The sequence below is a fragment of the Haliotis rufescens genome, unplaced genomic scaffold (genome assembly GCF_023055435.1).
Source record: "Haliotis rufescens isolate VD_foot unplaced genomic scaffold, xgHalRufe1.0.p SCAF_11, whole genome shotgun sequence".
Classification (NCBI taxonomy): domain Eukaryota; kingdom Metazoa; phylum Mollusca; class Gastropoda; order Lepetellida; family Haliotidae; genus Haliotis; species Haliotis rufescens.
This window is the reverse complement of record NW_025963791.1, coordinates 44,677,848-44,698,984: the sequence shown is the minus strand read 5'-3', so window position 1 is coordinate 44,698,984 and position 21,137 is coordinate 44,677,848. Positions and strand designations below refer to the sequence as shown.

The following is a 21,137-nucleotide window of genomic DNA, read 5'->3' as shown; positions in this document are numbered from 1 at the left end:
ACACATTGAAGTGTGAGGCAGATCACACGTACACACATGGAAGTGTGAGGGAGAACACACATACACACATGGAAGTGTGAGGGAGAACACACAGACACACATGGTAGTGAGAGGGAGATCACACAGACACACATTGAAGTGTGAGGGAGAACACACAGACACACATGGAAGTGTGAGGGATATCACACATACACACATGGAATTATGAGGGAGAACACACGTACACACATTGAAGTGTGAGGGAGAACACACATACACACATTGAAGTGTAAGGGAGAACACACAGACACACATGGAAGTGAGAGGGAGAACACACAGACACACATGGTAGTGAGAGGGAGATCACACAGACACACATGGAAGTGAGAGGGGGAACACACGTACACACATTGAAGTGTGAGGGAGAACACACATACACACACACAGACACACATGGAAGTGTGAGGGAGAATACACAGACACACATGGAAGTGTGAGGGAGAACACACAGACACACATGGTAGTGAGAGGGAGATCACACAGACACACATTGAAGTGTGAGGGAGAACACACATACACACATGGAAGTATGAGGGAGAACACACGTACACACATTGAAGTGTGAGGGAGAACACACATACACACATTGAAGTGTGAGGGAGAACACACAGACACACATTGAAGTGTGAGGGAGAACACACAGACACACATGGAAGTGAGAGGGGGAACACATGTACACACATGGAAGTGTGAAGGAAAACACACATTGCAGTGAGATAGGTAAATCAGGTGCCTATGTGAGTTAGGTGAGTCTAGTGAGGCAGGTGAGGCTGGTGAGGCAGGTTAGTCTGGTGTGAGGTGAATCAAGGGAGTCTGGTAAGTTTGGCGAGTCTGGTGTCAGGTGAGTCTGATGTCTGGTGGGTCCGGTGAAACAGGTATGTCAGTGAGTCAGACGAGGCTGGTGAGGCAGGTGAGGCAGGTGAGTCTAGTGAGTCTGGTGTGAGGTGAGTAAGGTGAGGCTTGTAAGTTTGGTGGGTCTAGTGTCAGGTGAGTCTGATGTCTGGTGGGTCTGGTGAGTCAAGTGCCCAGGTGAGTCTGGCATCTGGTGAGTCTGATGTCTGGTGAGTCAAGTGCCCAGGTGAGTCTGGTGTCAGGTGAGTCTGGTGGGTCTGGTGAGTCAGGTGAGTCTGGTGTGTGGAAAATTGGGTGAGTCTGGTAAGTTTGGTGACTCTAGTGTCTTGTGTGTGAGATGAGTATGTGTCTGAGGAGTCAGGTGTGTCTGGTGACTCAGGTGTCTGGTGAGTCATGTCAAGTAAGTCAGGTGAAACAAAAGTGTAAGGTGACAGATGAACCAGGTTGGATGAGTCAGGGACTGGGGTGAGTACTGGTGAGTCAAGTGAGCAAGGTAGGTGAGATGGGACAGCACCTACCACATCCTGCCAAGTGTTGAGGGAATTATCACAGATACTCAGAATCTGAAGTCGAGGAAAGATCTGGCCAAGATACGAGAGGTCACTCAGCTTGTTGTGGGAAACATTCAGGTCCTCCAGAGATCTGCAAGAACACAAGTAACCACAGATCTAAAACAACAGCAGTAACCAGAGATCTGCAAGAACACAAGTAACCAGAGATCTGCAAGAACACCAGTAACTAGAGATCTTATACAACACCAGTAAACAGAGATCTGCAAGAACACAAGTAACCAGAGATCTGCAAGAACACAAGTAACCAGAGATCTGAAACAACACCAGTAACTAGAGATCTTATACAACACCAGTAACCAGAGATCTGCAAGAACACAAGTAACCACAGATCTGAAACGACACCAGTAACCAGAGATCTGCAAGAACACAAGTAACTAGAGATCTTATACAACACCAGTAGCCAGAGATCTGCAAGAACACAAGTAACCAGAGATCTGCAAGAATACCAGTAACCAGAGATCTTATACAACACCAGTAACCAGAGATCTGCAAGAACACAAGTAACCAGAGATCTGCAAGAATACCAATAACCAGAGATCTTTAAACAACACCAGTAACCAGAGATCTGCAAGAACACCAGTAACTAGAGATCTTATACAACACCAGTAACCAGAGATCTGCAAGAACACCAGTAACTAGAGATCTTATACAACACCAGTAACCAGAGATCTGCAAGAACACCAGTAACCAGAGATATGCAAGAACACCAGTCACTAGAGATCTTATACAACACCAGTAGCCAGAGATCTGCAAGAACACCAGTAACTAGAGATCTTATACAACACAAGTAACCAGAGGTCTTATATAACACCAGTAACTAGAGATCTTATACAACACCAGTAACCGGAGATCTGCAAGAACACCAGTAACTAGAGATCTTAAACACCAGTAACCAGAGATCTTAAGCACCACTAGCAAATTGAGATCATAAACAACACCAGTAACCAGTTATATTAAACACACCAGTAACCAGAGATCATAAACAACACCAGTAACCAGAGATCTGCAAGAACACAAGTAACCAGAGATCTTAAACAACACCAGTAACCAGAGACCTGCAAGAACACCAGTAACCAGAGATCTTAAACAACACCAGTAACCAGAGATCTTAAACAACACCAGTTACCAGAGATCTGAAACAACACCAGTGACCAGAGATCTGCAAGAACACAAGTAACCAGAGATCTTAAACAACATCAGTAACCAGAGATCTTAAACAACACCAGTAACTAGAGATCTGAAACAACACCAGTGACCAGATATGGACTTAATCCCTGTGAGGTTACCTGGGCCATAACAAAAGTGATAACTACAATCCCTATAACCGTTACCACTATGTGCACACCTAGCACATCAAGCTACTTGTATAGATCTACTTGTGTAAGTAAAAGCTTTTACATACTGCATGCTATCAAGTTGTCAGTTTCAACTGTAACCAACCCCCTGCATATAGGCGTATGCTAATAATTTACAATCAATGTCACATGCACCAACACATTGTTACAGCTGCTCTGTGATTTGTGTCACTATCTTGAAGCATGGCCACCTCTGTTCATTCATTACTAACGTCCCGTGACATGTCTTGTGAGGACTACCATGGCAAGACCCATTCCACTACCTGAGCTTCCCAAGACTCCGCAGACTGGACAACTGGTTACTGGAAACATCTAGGATCTGAAACATCAACACTTGGACTTTACTGTACTCTCAGAATCTCATACTGGTCAATTATTGGTACATCTGTAAATGGAGGCACTGTCAACAGGAAATAGTCTGTAAAGGGAGGCACTGTCAACAGGAAATAGTCTGTAAATGGAGGCACTGTCAACAGGAAATAGTCTGTAAAGGGAGGCACTGTCAACAGGAAATAGTCTGTAAAGGGATGCACCGTCAACAGGAAATAGTCTGTAAAGGGAGGCACCATCAACAGGAAATAGTCTGTAAAGGGAGGCACCATCAACAGGAAATAGTCTGTAAAGGGAGGCACCATCAACAGGAAATAGTCTGTACAGGGAGGCACTGTCAACAGGAAATAGTCTGTAAAGGGAGGCACCATCAACAGGAAATAGTCTGTAAAGGGAGGCACCATCAACAGGAAATAGTCTGTAAAGGGAGGCACTGTCAACAGGAAATAGTCTGGAAAGGGAGGCACCATCAACAGGAAATAGTCTGTAAAGGGAGGCACTGTCGACATGAAATAGTCTGTAAAGGGTTGCACCATCAACAGGAAATAGTCTGTAAAGGGTGGCACCATCAACAGGAAATAGTCTGTAAAGGGTGGCACCATCAACAGGAAATAGTCTGTAAAGGGAGGCACCATCAACAGGAAATAGTCTGTAAAGGGAGGCACCATCAACAGGAAATAGTCTGTAAAGGGTGGCACCATCAACAGGAAATAGTCTGTAAAGGGAGGCACTGTCAACAGGAAATAGTCTGTAAAGGGAGGCACCGTCACCAGGAAATAGTCTGTAAAGGGAGGCACCGTCAACATGAAATAGTCTGTAAAGGGAGGCACCATCAACAGGAAATAGTCTGTAAATGGAGGCACTGTCAACAGGAAATAGTCTGTAAAGGGAGGCACCGTCAACGGGAAATAGTCTGTAAAGGGAGGCACCATCAACAGGAAATAGTCTGTAAAGGGAGGCACCGTCAACAGGAAATAGTCTGTAAAGGGAGGCACCATCAACAGGAAATAGTCTGTAAATGGAGGCACTGTCAACAGGAAATAGTCTGTAAAGGGAGGCACCGTCACCAGGAAATAGTCTGTAAAGGGAGGCACCGTCAACAGGAAATAGTCTTTAAAGGGAGGCACCATCAACAGGAAATAGTCTGTGAAGGGAGGCTCCACGCAAGTAACTAGAGATCTTATACAACACCAGTAGCCAGAGATCTGCAAGAACACAAGTAACCAGAGATCTGCAAGAATACCAGTAACTAGAGATCTTATACAACACCAGTAACCAGAGATCTGCAAGAACACAAGTAACCAGAGATCTGCAAGAATACCAATAACCAGAGATCTTTAAACAACACCAGTAACCAGAGATCTAGTGATAGGTCAGGACTACTAGTCTGATACAGCCACCATCAGTGATAGGGCCAGGGCTACTAGTCTGATACAGCCACCATCAGTGATAGGGTCAGGACTACTAGTCTGATACAGCCACCATCAGTGATAGGGCCAGGGCTACTAATCTGATACAGCCACCATCAGTCATAGGGTCAAGGCTACTAGTCTGATACAGCCACCATCAGTGATAGGTCAGGACTACTAATCTGATACAGCCACCATCAGTGATAGGATCAGGGCTACTACTCTGATACAGCCACCATCAGTGATAGGGTCAGGGCTACTAGTCTGATACAGCCACCATCAGTGATAGGAAGAAGGCTACTGGTCTGATACAGCCACCATCAGTCATAGAGTCAGGGCTTCTAGTCTGATGCAGCCACCATCAGTGATAGGGTCAGGGCTACTAGTCTGATACAGCCACCATCAGTGATAGGGTCAGGGCTACTAGTCTGATACAGCCACCATCAGTGATAGGGTCAGGGCTACTAGTCTGATACAGCCACCATCAGTGATAGGGCCAGGGTTACTAGTCTGATACAGCCACCATCAGTGATAGGGTCAGGACTACTAGTCTGATACAGCCACCATCAGTGATAGGTCAGGACTACTAGTCTGATACAGCCACCATCAGTGATAGGGCCAGGGCTACTAGTCTGATACAGCCACCATCAGTCATAGGGTCAGGACTACTAGTCTGATACAGCCACCATCAGTGATAGGGCCAGGGCTACTAATCTGATACAGCCACCATCAGTCATAGGGTCAAGGCTACTAGTCTGATACAGCCACCATCAGTGATAGGTCAGGACTACTAATCTGATACAGCCACCATCAGTGATAGGATCAGGGCTACTACTCTGATACAGCCACCATCAGTGATAGGGTCAGGGCTACTAGTCTGATACAGCCACCATCAGTGATAGGAAGAAGGCTACTGGTCTGATACAGCCACCATCAGTCATAGAGTCAGGGCTACTAGTCTGATGCAGCCACCATCAGTGATAGGGTCAGGGCTACTAGTCTGATACAGCCACCATCAGTGATAGGGTCAGGACTACTAGTTTGATACAGCCACCATCAGTGATAGGGCCAGGACTACTAGTCTGATACAGCCACCATCAGTGATAGGGTCAAGGCTACTAGTCTGATACAGCCACCATCAGTGATAGGGTCAGGACTACTAATCTGATACAGCCACCATCAGTGATAGGGTCAAGGCTACTAGTCTGATACAGCCACCATCAGTGATAGGGTCAGGGCTACTAGTCTGATACAGCCACCATCAGTGATAGGGCCAGGGCTACTAGTCTGATACAGCCACCATCAGTGATAGGGTCAGGGCTACTAGTCTGATACAGCCACCATCAGTGATAGGGTCAGGACTACTAGTCTGATACAGCCACCATCAGTGATAGGGCCAGGGCTACTAGTCTGATACAGCCACCATCAGTGATAGGGTCAGGACTACTAGTCTGATACAGCCACCATCAGTGATAGGGTCAGGACTACTGGTCTGATACAGCCACCATCAGTGATAGGGTCAGGGCTCCTGGTCTGATACAGCCACCATCAGTGATAGGGTCAAGGCTACTAGTCTGATACAGCCACCATCAGTGATAGGGTCAGGGCTACTAGTCTGATACAGCCACCATCAGTGATAGGGTCAGGGCTACTGGTCTGATACAGCCACCATCAGTGATAGGGTCAAGGCTACTAGTCTGATACAGCCACCATCAGTGATAGGGCTAGGGCTACTAGTCTGATACAGCCACCATCAGTGATAGGGTCAGGGCTACTGGTCTGATACAGCCACCATCAGTGATAGGGTCAAGGCTACTAGTCTGATACAGCCACCATCAGTGATAGGGCCAGGGCTACTAGTCTGATACAGCCACCATCAGTGGCCAGGGCTACTGGTCTGTTGGAAGTAGCATGCATCCAAGCCATGCTGTTGTCTGTCTCCTGTGTTAAAACGTTGCTGCTACAAGCTGTGTGTAAGTCTCCAAGGGGTTACACAGTCAAGCCTGACCTCAGGTTCAGGACATAATCAATAACAAGGTGCCCCTGGAAACAATGATGACAAACTTACAGGGACAAAAACTGGGCAAGCAATTAAACAGTGATCTTTTTTGTGTTGGACAAGTAGCTTTCACCCAGCAGTGATCACCTTTTCACTCACATATGTCATCTGTCTGAAGCTCAGCTGACTTAAACTTACTCAACAAACAAATTGCAGAGGAATATTTTTAACTCACAGAATCAATTTACAGTTTGCAGTAGCTACAGCCAGCAAAGTGTGAGCCCTCCACTCTCTGAAGACTACATTGAGGGGGAAAGGGGAAGGGGAGAAATGGCTACGGAATATTTGCCTCCTATGGCTGTCAGATGAGAGTTATTAACTGTCCCGAGATGGGGTCAAAACTCCTCCTGTTCGTTTATGAATCAGAAATAAAGAGCTTTCTGTAATGCACTTAATGGACCCCGTCTGGAGTGTGGTGGCTCACATGTAAAGATTCCTGCCATTCATCAATGCCCACTTCTTCCATACACTCCGCAGATCCTGTCGGATTGTATTCCACCATGAACCATCACAAACACGGATCTGACACGATGTTTACAAATTTAACTATGGCCATATTGTCTATCACATTAGATGATAGTTTAAGGAAACAATCAAATAATTATTTTATATTTTTGTTTGAAAGACTGTGTTTTCTGAAGTTTAGAAAAGTGCTATTTTCACTGCGGTGAAGATAACACATGATATTTCACTGTAGTAAACATAACACTTGATATTTCACTGTGGTGAACATAACACTTGATATTTCACTGCAGTAAACATAACACTTGATATTTCATTGCGGTGAACATAACACTTGATATTTCATTGCGGTGAACATAACACTTGATATTTCATTGCGTCGAACATAACACTTGATATTTCATTGCAGTGAACATAACACTTGATGTTTCATTGCGGTGAACATAACACTTGATATTTCATTGCGGTGAACATAACACTTGATATTTCACTGCAGTAAACATAACACTTGATATTTCATTGCGGTGAACATAACACTTGATATTTCATTGCGGTGAACATAACACTTGATATTTCACTGTGGTGAACATAACACTTGATATTTCATTGCGGTGAACATAACACTTGATATTTCATTGCGGTGAACATAGCACTTGATATTTCACTGCAGTAAATATAACACTTGATATTTCACTGCAGTAAATATAACACTTGATATTTCACTGCGGTGAACATAACACTTGATATTTCACTGCGGTGAACATAACACTTTGACAGAACTATTGTCATACAAGATTTACCTTGTCTTTCTTTATCATAAGTGTCTCGCTCGTACACAAACTGTTGACATCCTTTTTATGTTAGTTCCACACTGACCAGGTAAAATAATGAGAGATGGTCATTTATGGACTTAATATCGCTTCTTGCCATTTGTGATTCTCTCGAAAATGTTTAACTTGTCAATTGAGACTGTTCGTTTCACAAAGTACTATTTTTGAAACTTGACCAGCGGTCTCCTTGTTTTCAAGAACAGTTTTTGGTTACAGTTGCATATAATCATATCTAAATGTATGATGAAAAATTGTCGTGACCCTAAATATTTTTTTATACTTTTGTTCATATTTTTTTATGATCTTGCAAACACAAAACTCCTTTTTAAGTCACAAATACAAGGTGAACCAACCCTGTGTGTTAGGTAGGGAGAATTTATGTTTCAAGGTTATATATTTGTAATGAAATAATTTAATTTTCTGGAAGACAACTACACAAAGAAAATAGGATGAACAGGATAGCCCACTGGTGGAGAGAACCATCATGTTCCTCTCATCCAGTGATGGGGAAAAAGAGATATTTTCACTCGTGTTTACTATATTTTCATCAAAGATGTAGAAAATGAGAGGCACTTTATGTTTTGCTATTTGTTATTTAACCCTGTGTTCTCCACATCTGTGTTCATGGATGCGACTCACATGACACATGGATGACAGATCGGACCATGCATATCATTTTTAAATGGCGTGTTGTATGTGGCATGAGTTTGTCACTAATCGCGGGCTACCTTTTCTATTCTTATATATACATAATCAGAGAAAATATTTGGTAGAATGTCAGATGTTGTATATCTGAAATATCACAAGACAATCAATGTGAATGAGATAACACAAGAACAGAGTGTGTTAAGTTGTACAAAGGACATAATTGCCCTCAATCATGAAACGCCTTTTGAAATTTGATCAATACAACAGCAACACAGGGAACAATGACATCATCATCCCATGCCTTGCACACCAATGTCATCACAATAAAACAATGACATCATCATCCCATGCCTTGCACACCAATGTCATCACAATAAAACAATGACATCATCATCCCATGCCTTGCACACCAATGTCATCACAATAAAACAATGACATCATCATCCCATGCCTTGCACACCAATGTCATCACAATAAAACAATGACATCATCATCCCATGCCTTGCACACCAATGTCATCACAATAAAACAATGACATCATCATCCCATGCCTTGCACACCAATGTCATCACAATAAAACAATGACATCATCATCCCATGCCTTGCACACCAATGTCATCACAATAAAACAATGACATCATCATCCCATGCCTTGCACACCAATGTCATCACAATAAAACAATGACATCATCATCCCATGCCTTGCACACCAATGTCATCACAATAAAACAATGACATAATCATCCCATGCCTTGCACACCCAAGTCATCACAATAAAACAATGACATCATCATCCCATGCCTTGCACACCAATGTCATCACAATAAAACAATGACATCATCATCCCATGCCTTGCACACCAATGTCATCACAATAAAACAATGACATCATCATCCCATGCCTTGCACACCAATGTCATCACAATAAAACAATGACATCATCATCCCATGCCTTGCACACCAATGTCATCACAATAAAACAATGACATCATCATCCCATGCCTTGCACACCAATGTCATCACAATAAAACAATGACATCATCATCCCATGCCTTGCACACCCAAGTCATCACAATAAAACAATGACATCATCATCCCATGCCTTGCACACCAATGTCATCACAATAAAACAATGACATCATCATCCCATGCCTTGCACACCAATGTCATCACAATAAAACAATGACATCATCATCCCATGCCTTGCACACCAATGTCATCACAATAAAACAATGACATCATCATCCCATGCCTTGCACACCAATGTCATCACAATAAAACAATGACATCATCATCCCATGCCTTGCACACCCAAGTCATCACAATAAAACATTGACATCATCATCCCATGCCTTGCACACCCAAGTCATCACAATAAAACAATGACATCATCATCCCATGTCTTGCACATCCATGACATCACAATCAAACATCCTTACTCAGTATCAGGCACTGCTAAACAAATATAATTACACAATTAGTCACGACACACTGAAATATCATGATGTACGAGGGGTGTTCATTAAAGATTTCCCCTGACCCACTTCTGATGGACCTAGTGGAATGAAACTTGGCATAGGTATTAGTCTTTCTCCACATAGGAACCACCAAGAGTTACACACTTCTCCCATCGTTTAATGCAACTATGGTGATCTCGCTTGTAAAAGCCCTCATTTTGCATCTCAAACCAGGACTTGACTTCAGAAATCAGTGTTTCATCATCTGTGAAACGTTTTCCCTTCAAACATGACTTCATGGTTGGAAAGAGGTGGAAGTCAGACGGTGCAAGGTCGGGAGAGTAAGGAGGATGTGGAAGGATTTCATAGCCACAGGACCGCGCTTCTGTCTGGGCAACATGAGAGTTGTGTACTGGAGCATTGTCCTGCAGGGGACGGACACCCTTGGTCAGCATGCCACGCCTCTTAAGCTTGATAGCGTCCCGCAATTTCCGCAGCAGTGAAGCATAATAAGCTCCTGTAATTGTGGTACCCTTTGCCAAGAAATCCATCACCACTACTCTGTGCTGGTCCCAAAACACCGTGAGCATGACCTTGCCTGCAGAGGGTTGGACACGTGCCTTCTTTGGGGGTGGTGACTCCACAAGCTTCCATTGCATCAACTGAACTTTAGTCTCAGGATCATAGTGATGGACCCATGTTTCATCCTGTGTGATAAGTCTGTCAAAAAAGTTTGCCTGTTTTTTTGGCACATGTCCAAAAGATCCTTTGAGCAATTGACTCGTTCCTGCTTTTGGAAAGGTGTGAGCAACCTGGGAATCCATCGTGCAGACACCTTATGCATGTTCAAATTGTCATGGATGATTTTTTCCACAGACCCTACACTGATCTTGACTTCTTGTGCTAACTGGCGAACAGTTATACGTCGGTCTGCCAAAATGGCGGTCTCCACTTGATGGATAGTGTCCTCATCAATGGCTGAATGGGGGCGACCAGGAATGGCAGCTGTTTCCACAGATGTCCGACCACACTTGAACTGGCGATGCCAGTGTTTAACAACGTCATATGATGGGGCATCTTCCCCATAAGTTGCTTTCATTTCATCGAAAGTTTCTTTTGGTGTGCGACCTTTCAAATATAAAACCTGATCACTGCTCGGTATTCTACTGGCTCCATTGTCACACCCTATTCGATCATAACACCTGTAAAAGTGGTAAGATTAATAGTTCGGTGCTGCAAATTCAGACATAACCCATAGATACATGTGACACATGACACATGTGAAATTTCAAACAAATATGATAACCCTAAGTGGTTAAGGGGAAATCTTTAATGAACACCCCTCGTACAATAAAGCAATTTCTGAAAGCAAACCTACTTGAAATTTGATTTGAAGAGGAATTACATTTGGGTGGAAGTGGATTATATGGTGCCTTACTGCATCTGTAGCGTACTCCATGCTGAGTGGCTAACTCTATTGACAACAAGCACACCTGCCAACTCACCTGTAAGTGAGGGAGACCGGCAAGACCACTGAGATCAGAGATCCTGTTTCCCGAGAGATCAACCTCCTGAAGCTTCTTACATCTCTGGATCTCTGTCACCTTCCGGAGCCGGTTGTTGGAGGCTGTGAGCTCCTCCAGGTTTGGCAGGTAGTTCAAGGCCTGTAATATGTACAGTAGTTCAAAGCCTGCAATATGTACAGGTAGTTCAAGGCCTGCAATATGTACAGGTATATAAGGCCTGCAATATGTACAGGTAGTTCAAGGCCTGCAATATGTACAGGTAGTTTAAGGCCTGCAATATGTACAGTAGTTCAAGGCCTGTAATATGTACAGTAGTTCAAGGCCTGCAATATGTACAGGTAGTTCAAGGCCTGCAATATGTACAGGTAGTTCAAGGCCTGTAATATGTACAGTAGTTCAAGGCCTGCAATATGTACAGTAGTTCAAGGCCTGCAATATGTACAGGTAGTTCAAGGCCTGCAATATGTACAGGTAGTTCAAGGCCTGCAATATGTACAGTAGTTCAAGGCCTGCAATATGTACAGTAGTTCAAGGCCTGCAATATGTACAGTAGTTCAAGGCCTGCAATATGTACAGGTAGTTCAAGGCCTGCAATATGTACAGGTAGTTCAAGGCCTGCAATATGTACAGTAGTTCAAGGCCTGCAATATGTACAGGTAGTTCAAGGCCTGCAATATGTACAGGTAGTTCAAGCCTGCAATATGTACAGGTAGTTCAAGGCCTGCAATATGTACAGTAGTTCAAGGCCTGCAATATGTACAGTAGTTCAAGGCCTGCAATATGTACAGTAGTTCAAGGCCTGCAATATGTACAGGTAGTTCAAGGCCTGCAATATGTACAGGTAGTTCAAGGCCTGCAATATGTACAGTAGTTCAAGGCCTGCAATATGTACAGGTAGTTGAAGGCCTGCAATATGTACAGGTAGTTCAAGGCCTGCAATATGTACAGGTAGTTCAAGGCCTGCAATATGTACAGTAGTTCAAGGCCTGCAATATGTACAGGTAGTTCAAGGCCTGCAATATGTACAGGTAGTTCAAGGCCTGCAATATGTACAGGTAGTTCAAGGCCTGCAATATGTACAGGTAGTTCAAGGCCTGCAATATGTACAGTAGTTCAAGGCCTGCAATATGTACAGGTAGTTCAAGGCCTGCAATATGTACAGGTAGTTCAAGGCCTGCAATATGTACAGGTAGTTCAAGGCCTGCAATATGTACAGTAGTTCAAGGCCTGCAATATGTACAGGTAGTTCAAGGCCTGCAATATGTACAGGTAGTTCAAGGCCTGCAATATGTACAGGTAGTTCAAGGCCTGCAATATGTACAGTAGTTCAAGGCCTGCAATATGTACAGGTAGTTCAAGGCCTGCAATATGTACAGGTAGTTCAAGGCCTGCAATATGTACAGGTAGTTCAAGGCCTGCAATATGTACAGTAGTTCAAGGCCTGCAATATGTACAGGTAGTTAAAGGCCTGCAATATGTACAGGTAGTTAAAGGCCTGCAATATGTACAGGTAGTTCAAGGCCTGCAATATGTACAGTAGTTCAAGGCCTGCAATATGTACAGGTAGTTCAAGGCCTGCAATATGTACAGGTAGTTCAAGGCCTGCAATATGTACAGTAGTTCAAGGCCTGCAATATGTACAGGTAGTTCAAGGCCTGCAATATGTACAGGTAGTTCAAGCCTGCAATATGTACAGGTAGTTCAAGGCCTGCAATATGTACAGTAGTTCAAGGCCTGCAATATGTACAGTAGTTCAAGGCCTGCAATATGTACAGTAGTTCAAGGCCTGCAATATGTACAGGTAGTTCAAGGCCTGCAATATGTACAGGTAGTTCAAGGCCTGCAATATGTACAGGTAGTTCAAGGCCTGCAATATGTACAGGTAGTTCAAGGCCTGCAATATGTACAGTAGTTCAAGGCCTGCAATATGTACAGTAGTTCAAGGCCTGCAATATGTACAGGTAGCTCAAGGCCTGCAATATGTACAGGTAGTTCAAGGCCTGCAATATGTACAGGTAGTTCAAGGCCTGCAATATGTACAGGTAGTTAAAGGCCTGCAATATGTACAGGTAGTTCAAGGCCTGCAATATGTACAGTAGTTCAAGGCCTGCAATATGTACAGTAGTTCAAGGCCTGCAATATGTACAGGTAGTTCAAGGCCTGCAATATGTACAGGTAGTTCAAGGCCTGCAATATGTACAGGTAGTTCAAGGCCTGCAATATGTACAGGTAGTTCAAGGCCTGCAATATGTACAGGTAGTTAAAGGCCTGCAAGATGTACAGGTAGATAGATGAATGCTGGGACTGTATCTGGGAGACATGCTGCTGGTCTGCTCATTCAGCAGAAACTGTCCAGTTCCTAACACATCAGGTTGAGATTAGTAATGAGATATGAGGAAGTCATTGATTAGAAGGAGTTATTCCACTGATGAGGTGATGATTGCTGTCTGAGACTGAGAATATCCTTACTGACAGGTTGTCCAGCATATTGGAGCTGAGGTCAAGCACAGTGATCTGGACGCAAGCGACGAGGTCACTTGTCTCGAGGCGTAGCAGGTTGTTGCTGTCCAGTCTCAATGTCCGTAGCTTCTTCAGGCAGCTCAAACCTCGACCTGGAATGTAGAACATTAGCCACTTAGACGCAATTCAGTGAACTGGAGGTCCCAGGTGGACCAGGGTTTTGAATGAATCATGTTTTTGTTGTTTATACCAGCTATATGACGGCGGTCTGTAAATAATCGAGTCTGGACCAGACTATCCAGTGATTGACATCATGAGCATCAATCCATGCATTTGGGATACGATGACATGCGACAACCAAGCCAACAAGCCTGACCACTCGATCGCGATACTCGCCTCTTACGACAAGGATAGTCGCTTTTGACATCAAGCATGGGTTGCTGAAGACCTATTCTACCACAGATCTTCACGGGGGGAATGAATCATGTGTCCCTGACAGAGGGGCACACCAGGTTGATATGTTTCACTTTGAGTTCACCCAACACCAGGTCGAACTGTTTCACCTGTGTTCACCCTACATCAGGTCGACCTGTGTCCCTGAGTTCATCCTTCATCAGGTCGACCTGTTTGACTTGAGTTTACTTCACACCAGGTCAACCTGTTTCACTTGATTTCACCTCGCACCAGTACGACCTGTTTCACTTTGTGTTCACCCTACACCAGGTTGACCTGTTTTACTTAGGTTCACCTCACACCAGGTTGACCTTGGTATCAACAAAATCAACAAAATAGAACAGGCAACCTGGTCAATGTTGTGATGCCAAACAACATCCAAATAACTTGTCAGTGTCATACAAAAATTATCAAACATAGACTACAGCTGACTGGGTCTGTGTCATGACACACACACACAAATACTACAGCTGACTGGGTCTGTGTCATGACACACAAACATAGACTACAGCTGACTAGGTCTGTGTCATGACACACACACATAGACTACAGCTGACTGGGTCTGTGTCATGACACACACAAACATAGACTACAGCTGACTGGGTCTGTGTCATGACACACACAAACATAGACTACAGCTGACTGGGTCTGTGTCATGACACACACAAACATAGACTACAGCTGACTGGGTCTGTGTCATGACACACACACACATAGACAACAGCTGACTGGGTCAGTGCAGAGATAAGGGGAGTGCAGCTACTCACCGATGGATCTGATCTTGTTGTGCTGCAGCTGCAGACTACACAGCTCCTTGAGACTGTAACAGAAACACCACGGTAAGACACACCCTACTCACACACCAACCCACACTCCACACACACCAACTGACCCTACACACTCACTCACCCTACACACACACTAATTGCCCCTACACACACACTAACTGACCTTACACACACACCAACTGACCTACACACATGCTAACTGACCCTACACATACTAAATGACCCTACACACACACACACACATTTACTGACCTTACACACACACTAATTGCCCCTACACACACACTAATTGCCCCTACACACACACTTACTGACCTTACACACACACACACACACACACTAACTGACCTTACACACACACCAACCAACTGACCTACACAGATGCTAACTGATCCAACACATACTAAATGACCATACACACACACTAACTGACCTTACACACACACAAACTGACCTTACACACACACTAATTGACCTTACACACACACAAACTGACCCTACACACACTAACTGACCTTACACACACACAAACTGACCTTACACGCACACTAACTGACCCTACACACACACTTATTGACCCTACACACACACTAACTGACCCAACACACGCTGACCCTACACACACACTTATTGACCCTACACACACACTAACTGACCCTACACACATACTAACTGACCCTACACACACACTTACTGACCTTACACACACACAAACTGACCTTACACACACACTAACTGACCCTACACACACACTTAATGACCCTACACACACACTAACTGACCCTACACACACACTAACTGACCCTACACACGAACTAGCTGATCCTACACACACACTATCTGACCCTAGACACACACGAACTGACCCTACACACAAACTAACTGACCTGACACACACACTAACTGACCCTACACACACACTAACTGACCCTACACACACTAACTGACCCTACACACACTAACTGACCCTACACATACACACACACACAAACTGAGGCTACACATGCACTAGCTAACCCAACACACACACTTACTGACCCTACCCACACACTAACTGACCTTACACACGAACTAGCTGACCCTACACACACACAAACTGACCCCCAACACACACTAACCGACCAAACACACACACTAGCTGATCACACACACAAACTGACCCTACACACACACACAAACTGACCCTACACACACACAAACTGACTCTAAACACAAACACACTGACCGTCCAAACACACACACAAACTGACCCTACACACACACACAAACTGACCCTACACACACACACTAACTGACCCTACACACACACAAACTGACTCTACACACACACACTAACCTACCAAACACACACACACACACACAAACTAACCCTACACACACAAACACTAGCTGATCACACACCCTAACTGACCACATACACTAACTGACCCTACATACACACACACTAACTGACCCTACACACACACACACAAACTGACCCTACACACAAACTAACGGACCAAACACACACCCTAACCGACCCTACACACACACTAACCGACCAAACACACACACAAACTGATCCTACACACACACCCTAACTGACCACATACACTAACTGACCCTACACACACACTCTAACTGACCCTACATACACACACACAAACTGACCCTACACACACACTAACCGACCAAACACACACCCTAACCGACCCTACACACACACTAACCGACCCTACACACACACTAACCTACCAAACACACACACTTACTGACCCTACACAAACGCTAACTGACCCAGCACACACACTCACTGACCCTACACATACACTAACCGACCAAACACACACACTAACCGACCCTACACACACACTAACCGACCCTACACACACACTAACCGACCCTACACACACACTAACCGACCCTACACACGCACTAACCGACCCTACACACACACTAACCAACCCTACACACACACTAACTGACCGTACACAAACGCTAACTGACCCAGCACACACACTAACTGACCCTACACATACACTAACCGACCAAACACACACTAACCGACCAAACACACACACTAACCGACCCTACACACACACTAACCGACCAAACACACACATTAACCGACCCTACACACACACTAACCGACCAAACACACACACAAACTGATCCTACACACACACACTAACTGACCGTACACAAACGCTAACTGACCCAGCACACACACTAACTGACCCTACACATACACACTAACTGACCCTATACACACAATAACTGACTCTACACACACACACTAACTGACCCTATACACACAATAACTGACTCTACACACACACACTAACTGACCCTACACACTACCCAACACACACACACTGACACTACACACACAATAACTGACCCTACACACATACTAACTGACCCTACACACACTAACTGACCCTACACACACACACACACACTAACTGACCCTATACATACAATAAGTGACCCTACACACACACTAACTGACCCTCCACACACTAGCTGACCCTACACACACACACAAACTGACCCTACACACACACACTAACTGAATTTAACTGGTTTTCGCATTGTGAATAAACAATATATAACTGACCCTTCACACACTTACTGACCCTACACACACACTAACTGACCCTACACACACACACTAGCTGATCACACAGACACAAATTGACCAAACACACACACACTAACTGACCCTACGCACACACACACTAACTGACCCTACACACACACTAACTGACCAAACACACACCAACCGACCAAACACACACACTAAGTCACCACACACACAAACTGCCCTTACCAATAAGTGGTGAAAATCTTGAGGGTGGCAGATATTTTACTGCAGCTTTTGACAAGTTTTCCTCTACACTGAAATGCTCTGTTCACAGAACATTCCTACATCATCATGGATATGTGTCTTTATAGAATCTAATGCATCAACTCACTTGTCGAGATTCTCTATAACTGAAATCTGGTTCCCATAAAGTTTCAACTCGCGTAAATCCTGAAATGAGAAACAAAAGATGTTATGTACAGCTAAGCTATCCATAGAGCTAAGCTGAATTATCTGTAGAAATAAGTTGAGTTATCTGTAAAGCTGAGTCATCTGTAGATCTTGGCTAATTTGAAAAAAGGGGAAGGTGTACAGAACTTTACTTTCAGATTTAAGAACACCATGTGTGCCAAAACAATGCATGAAGGCAGATGTCGCTACGAATACAAGGTATGTCATGACTTGGGTAAAGATGGGGTACAGATGGGACACAGGTGGCTAATATCTGTTTACACACATGACATGAAGAAATATCTCACCTTAATGTCACTCACATGTATACACAGGACATATTTCACCTCAATGTCACTCACATGCATACACAGGACATATTTCACCTTAATGTCACTTACATGTATACACAGAACATATCTCACCTTAATGTCACTTACATCCATACACAGGACATATTTCACCTTAATGTCACTTACATGCATACACAGAACATATCTCACCTTAATGACACTTACATGCATACACAGAACATATCTCACCTTAATGTCACTTACATCCATACACAGGACATATCTCACCTTAATGTCACTTATATGCATACACAGGACATATTTCACCTTAATGTCACTTACATGCATACACAGGACACATTTCACCTTAATGTCACTTACATGTATACACAGAACATATCTCACCTTAATGTCACTTACATGTATACACAGAACATATCTCACCTTAATGTCACTTACATGCATACACAGAACATATCTCACCTTAATGTCACTTACATGTATACACAGAACATATCTCACCTTAATGTCACTTACATGTATACACAGAACATATCTCACCTTAATGTCACTTACATGCATACACAGAACATATCTCACCTTAATGTCACTTACATGTATACACAGAACATATCTCACCTTAATGTCACTCACATGCATACACAGGACATATCTCACCTTAATGCCACTTACATGTATACACAGGACATATCTCACCTTAATGCCACTTACATGTATACACAGGACATATCTCACCTTAATGCCACTTACATGTATACACAGAACATATCTCACCTTAATGTCACTCACATGCATACACAGGACATATCTCACCTTAATGTCACTTACATGCATACACAGAACATATCTCACCTTAATGTCACTTACATGTTTACACAGAACATATCTCACCTTAATGTCACTTACATGCATACACAGGACATATCTCACCTTAATGCCACTTACATGTATACACAGGACATATCTCACCTTAATGTCACTTACATGTATACACAGGACATATCTCACCTTAATGTCACTTACATCCATACACAGGACATATCTCACCTTAATGTCACTTACATGCATACACAGGACATATCTCACCTTAATGTCACTTACATGCATACACAGGACATATTTCACCTTAATGTCACTTACATGTATACACAGGACATATCTCACCTTAATGTCACTTACATCCATACACAGGACATATCTCACCTTAATGTCACTTATATGCATACACAGGACATATTTCACCTTAATGTCACTTACATGTATACACAGGACATATCTCACCTTAATGTCACTTACATGTATACACAGAACATATCTCACCTTAATGTCACTTACATGCATACACAGGACATATCTCACCTTAATGCCACTTACATGTATACACAGGACATATCTCACCTTAATGTCACTTACATGTATACACAGGACATATCTCACCTTAATGTCACTTACATCCATACACAGGACATATCTCACCTTAATGTCACTTACATGCATACACAGGACATATTTCACCTTAATGTCACTTATATGTATACACAGGACATATCTCACCTTAATGTCACTTATATGCATACACAGGACATATTTCACCTTAATGTCACTTACATGTATACACAGGACATATCTCACCTTAATGTCACTTACATGCATACACAGGACATATCTCACCTTAATGCCACTTACATGTATACACAGGACATATCTCACCTTAATGTCACTTACATGTATACACAGGACATATCTCACCTTAATGTCACTTACATCCATACACAGGACATATCTCACCTTAATGTCACTTACATGCATACACAGGACATATTTCACCTTAATGTCACTTACATGTATACACAGGACATATCTCACCTTAATGTCACTTACATGCATACACAGAACATATTTCACCTCAATGTCACTCACATGCATACACAGGACATATTTCACCTTAATGTCACTTACATGTATACACAGGACATATCTCACCTTAATGTCACTTACATCCATACACAGGACATATCTCACCTTAATGTCACTTACATGCATACACAGGACATATTTCACCTTAATGTCACTTATATGTATACACAGGACATATCTCACCTTAATGTCACTTACATGCATACACAGAACATATTTCACCTCAATGTCACTCACATGCATACACAGGACATATTTCACCTTAATGTCACTTACATGTATACACAGGACATATCTCACCTTAATGTCACTTACATCCATACACAGGACATATCTCACCTTAATGTCACTTACATGCATACACAGGACATATTTCACCTTAATGTCACTTATATGTATACACAGGACATATCTCACCTTAATGTCACTTATATGCATACACAGGACATATTTCACCTTAATGTCACTTACATGTATACACAGAACATATCTCACCTTAATGTCACTTACATGCATACACAGGACATATCTCACCTTAATGCCACTTACATGTATACACAGGACATATCTCACCTTAATGTCACTTACATGTATACACAGGACATATCTCACCTTAATGTCACTTACATCCATACACAGGACATATCTCAC

At 43.2% G+C, this 21,137-nt stretch overlaps 1 protein-coding gene across 3 annotated transcripts in view; it reads right to left on the bottom strand.

The window, feature by feature from the left end:
* The window catches only part of LOC124122890 (protein phosphatase 1 regulatory subunit 7-like), a 51,405-nt gene that overhangs the window by 10,047 nt on the left and 20,221 nt on the right, over positions 1 to 21,137 (bottom strand). For 2 of the 3 annotated variants that reach the window (XM_048392828.1, XM_048392829.1), the window contains 6 exons: positions 18,197 to 18,255; positions 15,219 to 15,271; positions 14,008 to 14,150; positions 11,518 to 11,676; positions 3,082 to 3,137; positions 1,410 to 1,533 (listed from right to left, as the gene is read on the bottom strand). In XM_048392828.1, coding sequence (XP_048248785.1) covers positions 1,410 to 1,533; positions 3,082 to 3,137; positions 11,518 to 11,676; positions 14,008 to 14,150; positions 15,219 to 15,271; positions 18,197 to 18,255 — 594 coding nt within the window. The remainder of the gene's footprint in view (positions 1 to 1,409; positions 1,534 to 3,081; positions 3,138 to 11,517; positions 11,677 to 14,007; positions 14,151 to 15,218; positions 15,272 to 18,196; positions 18,256 to 21,137) is intronic. The other variant, XM_048392830.1, reaches the window with a different exon arrangement.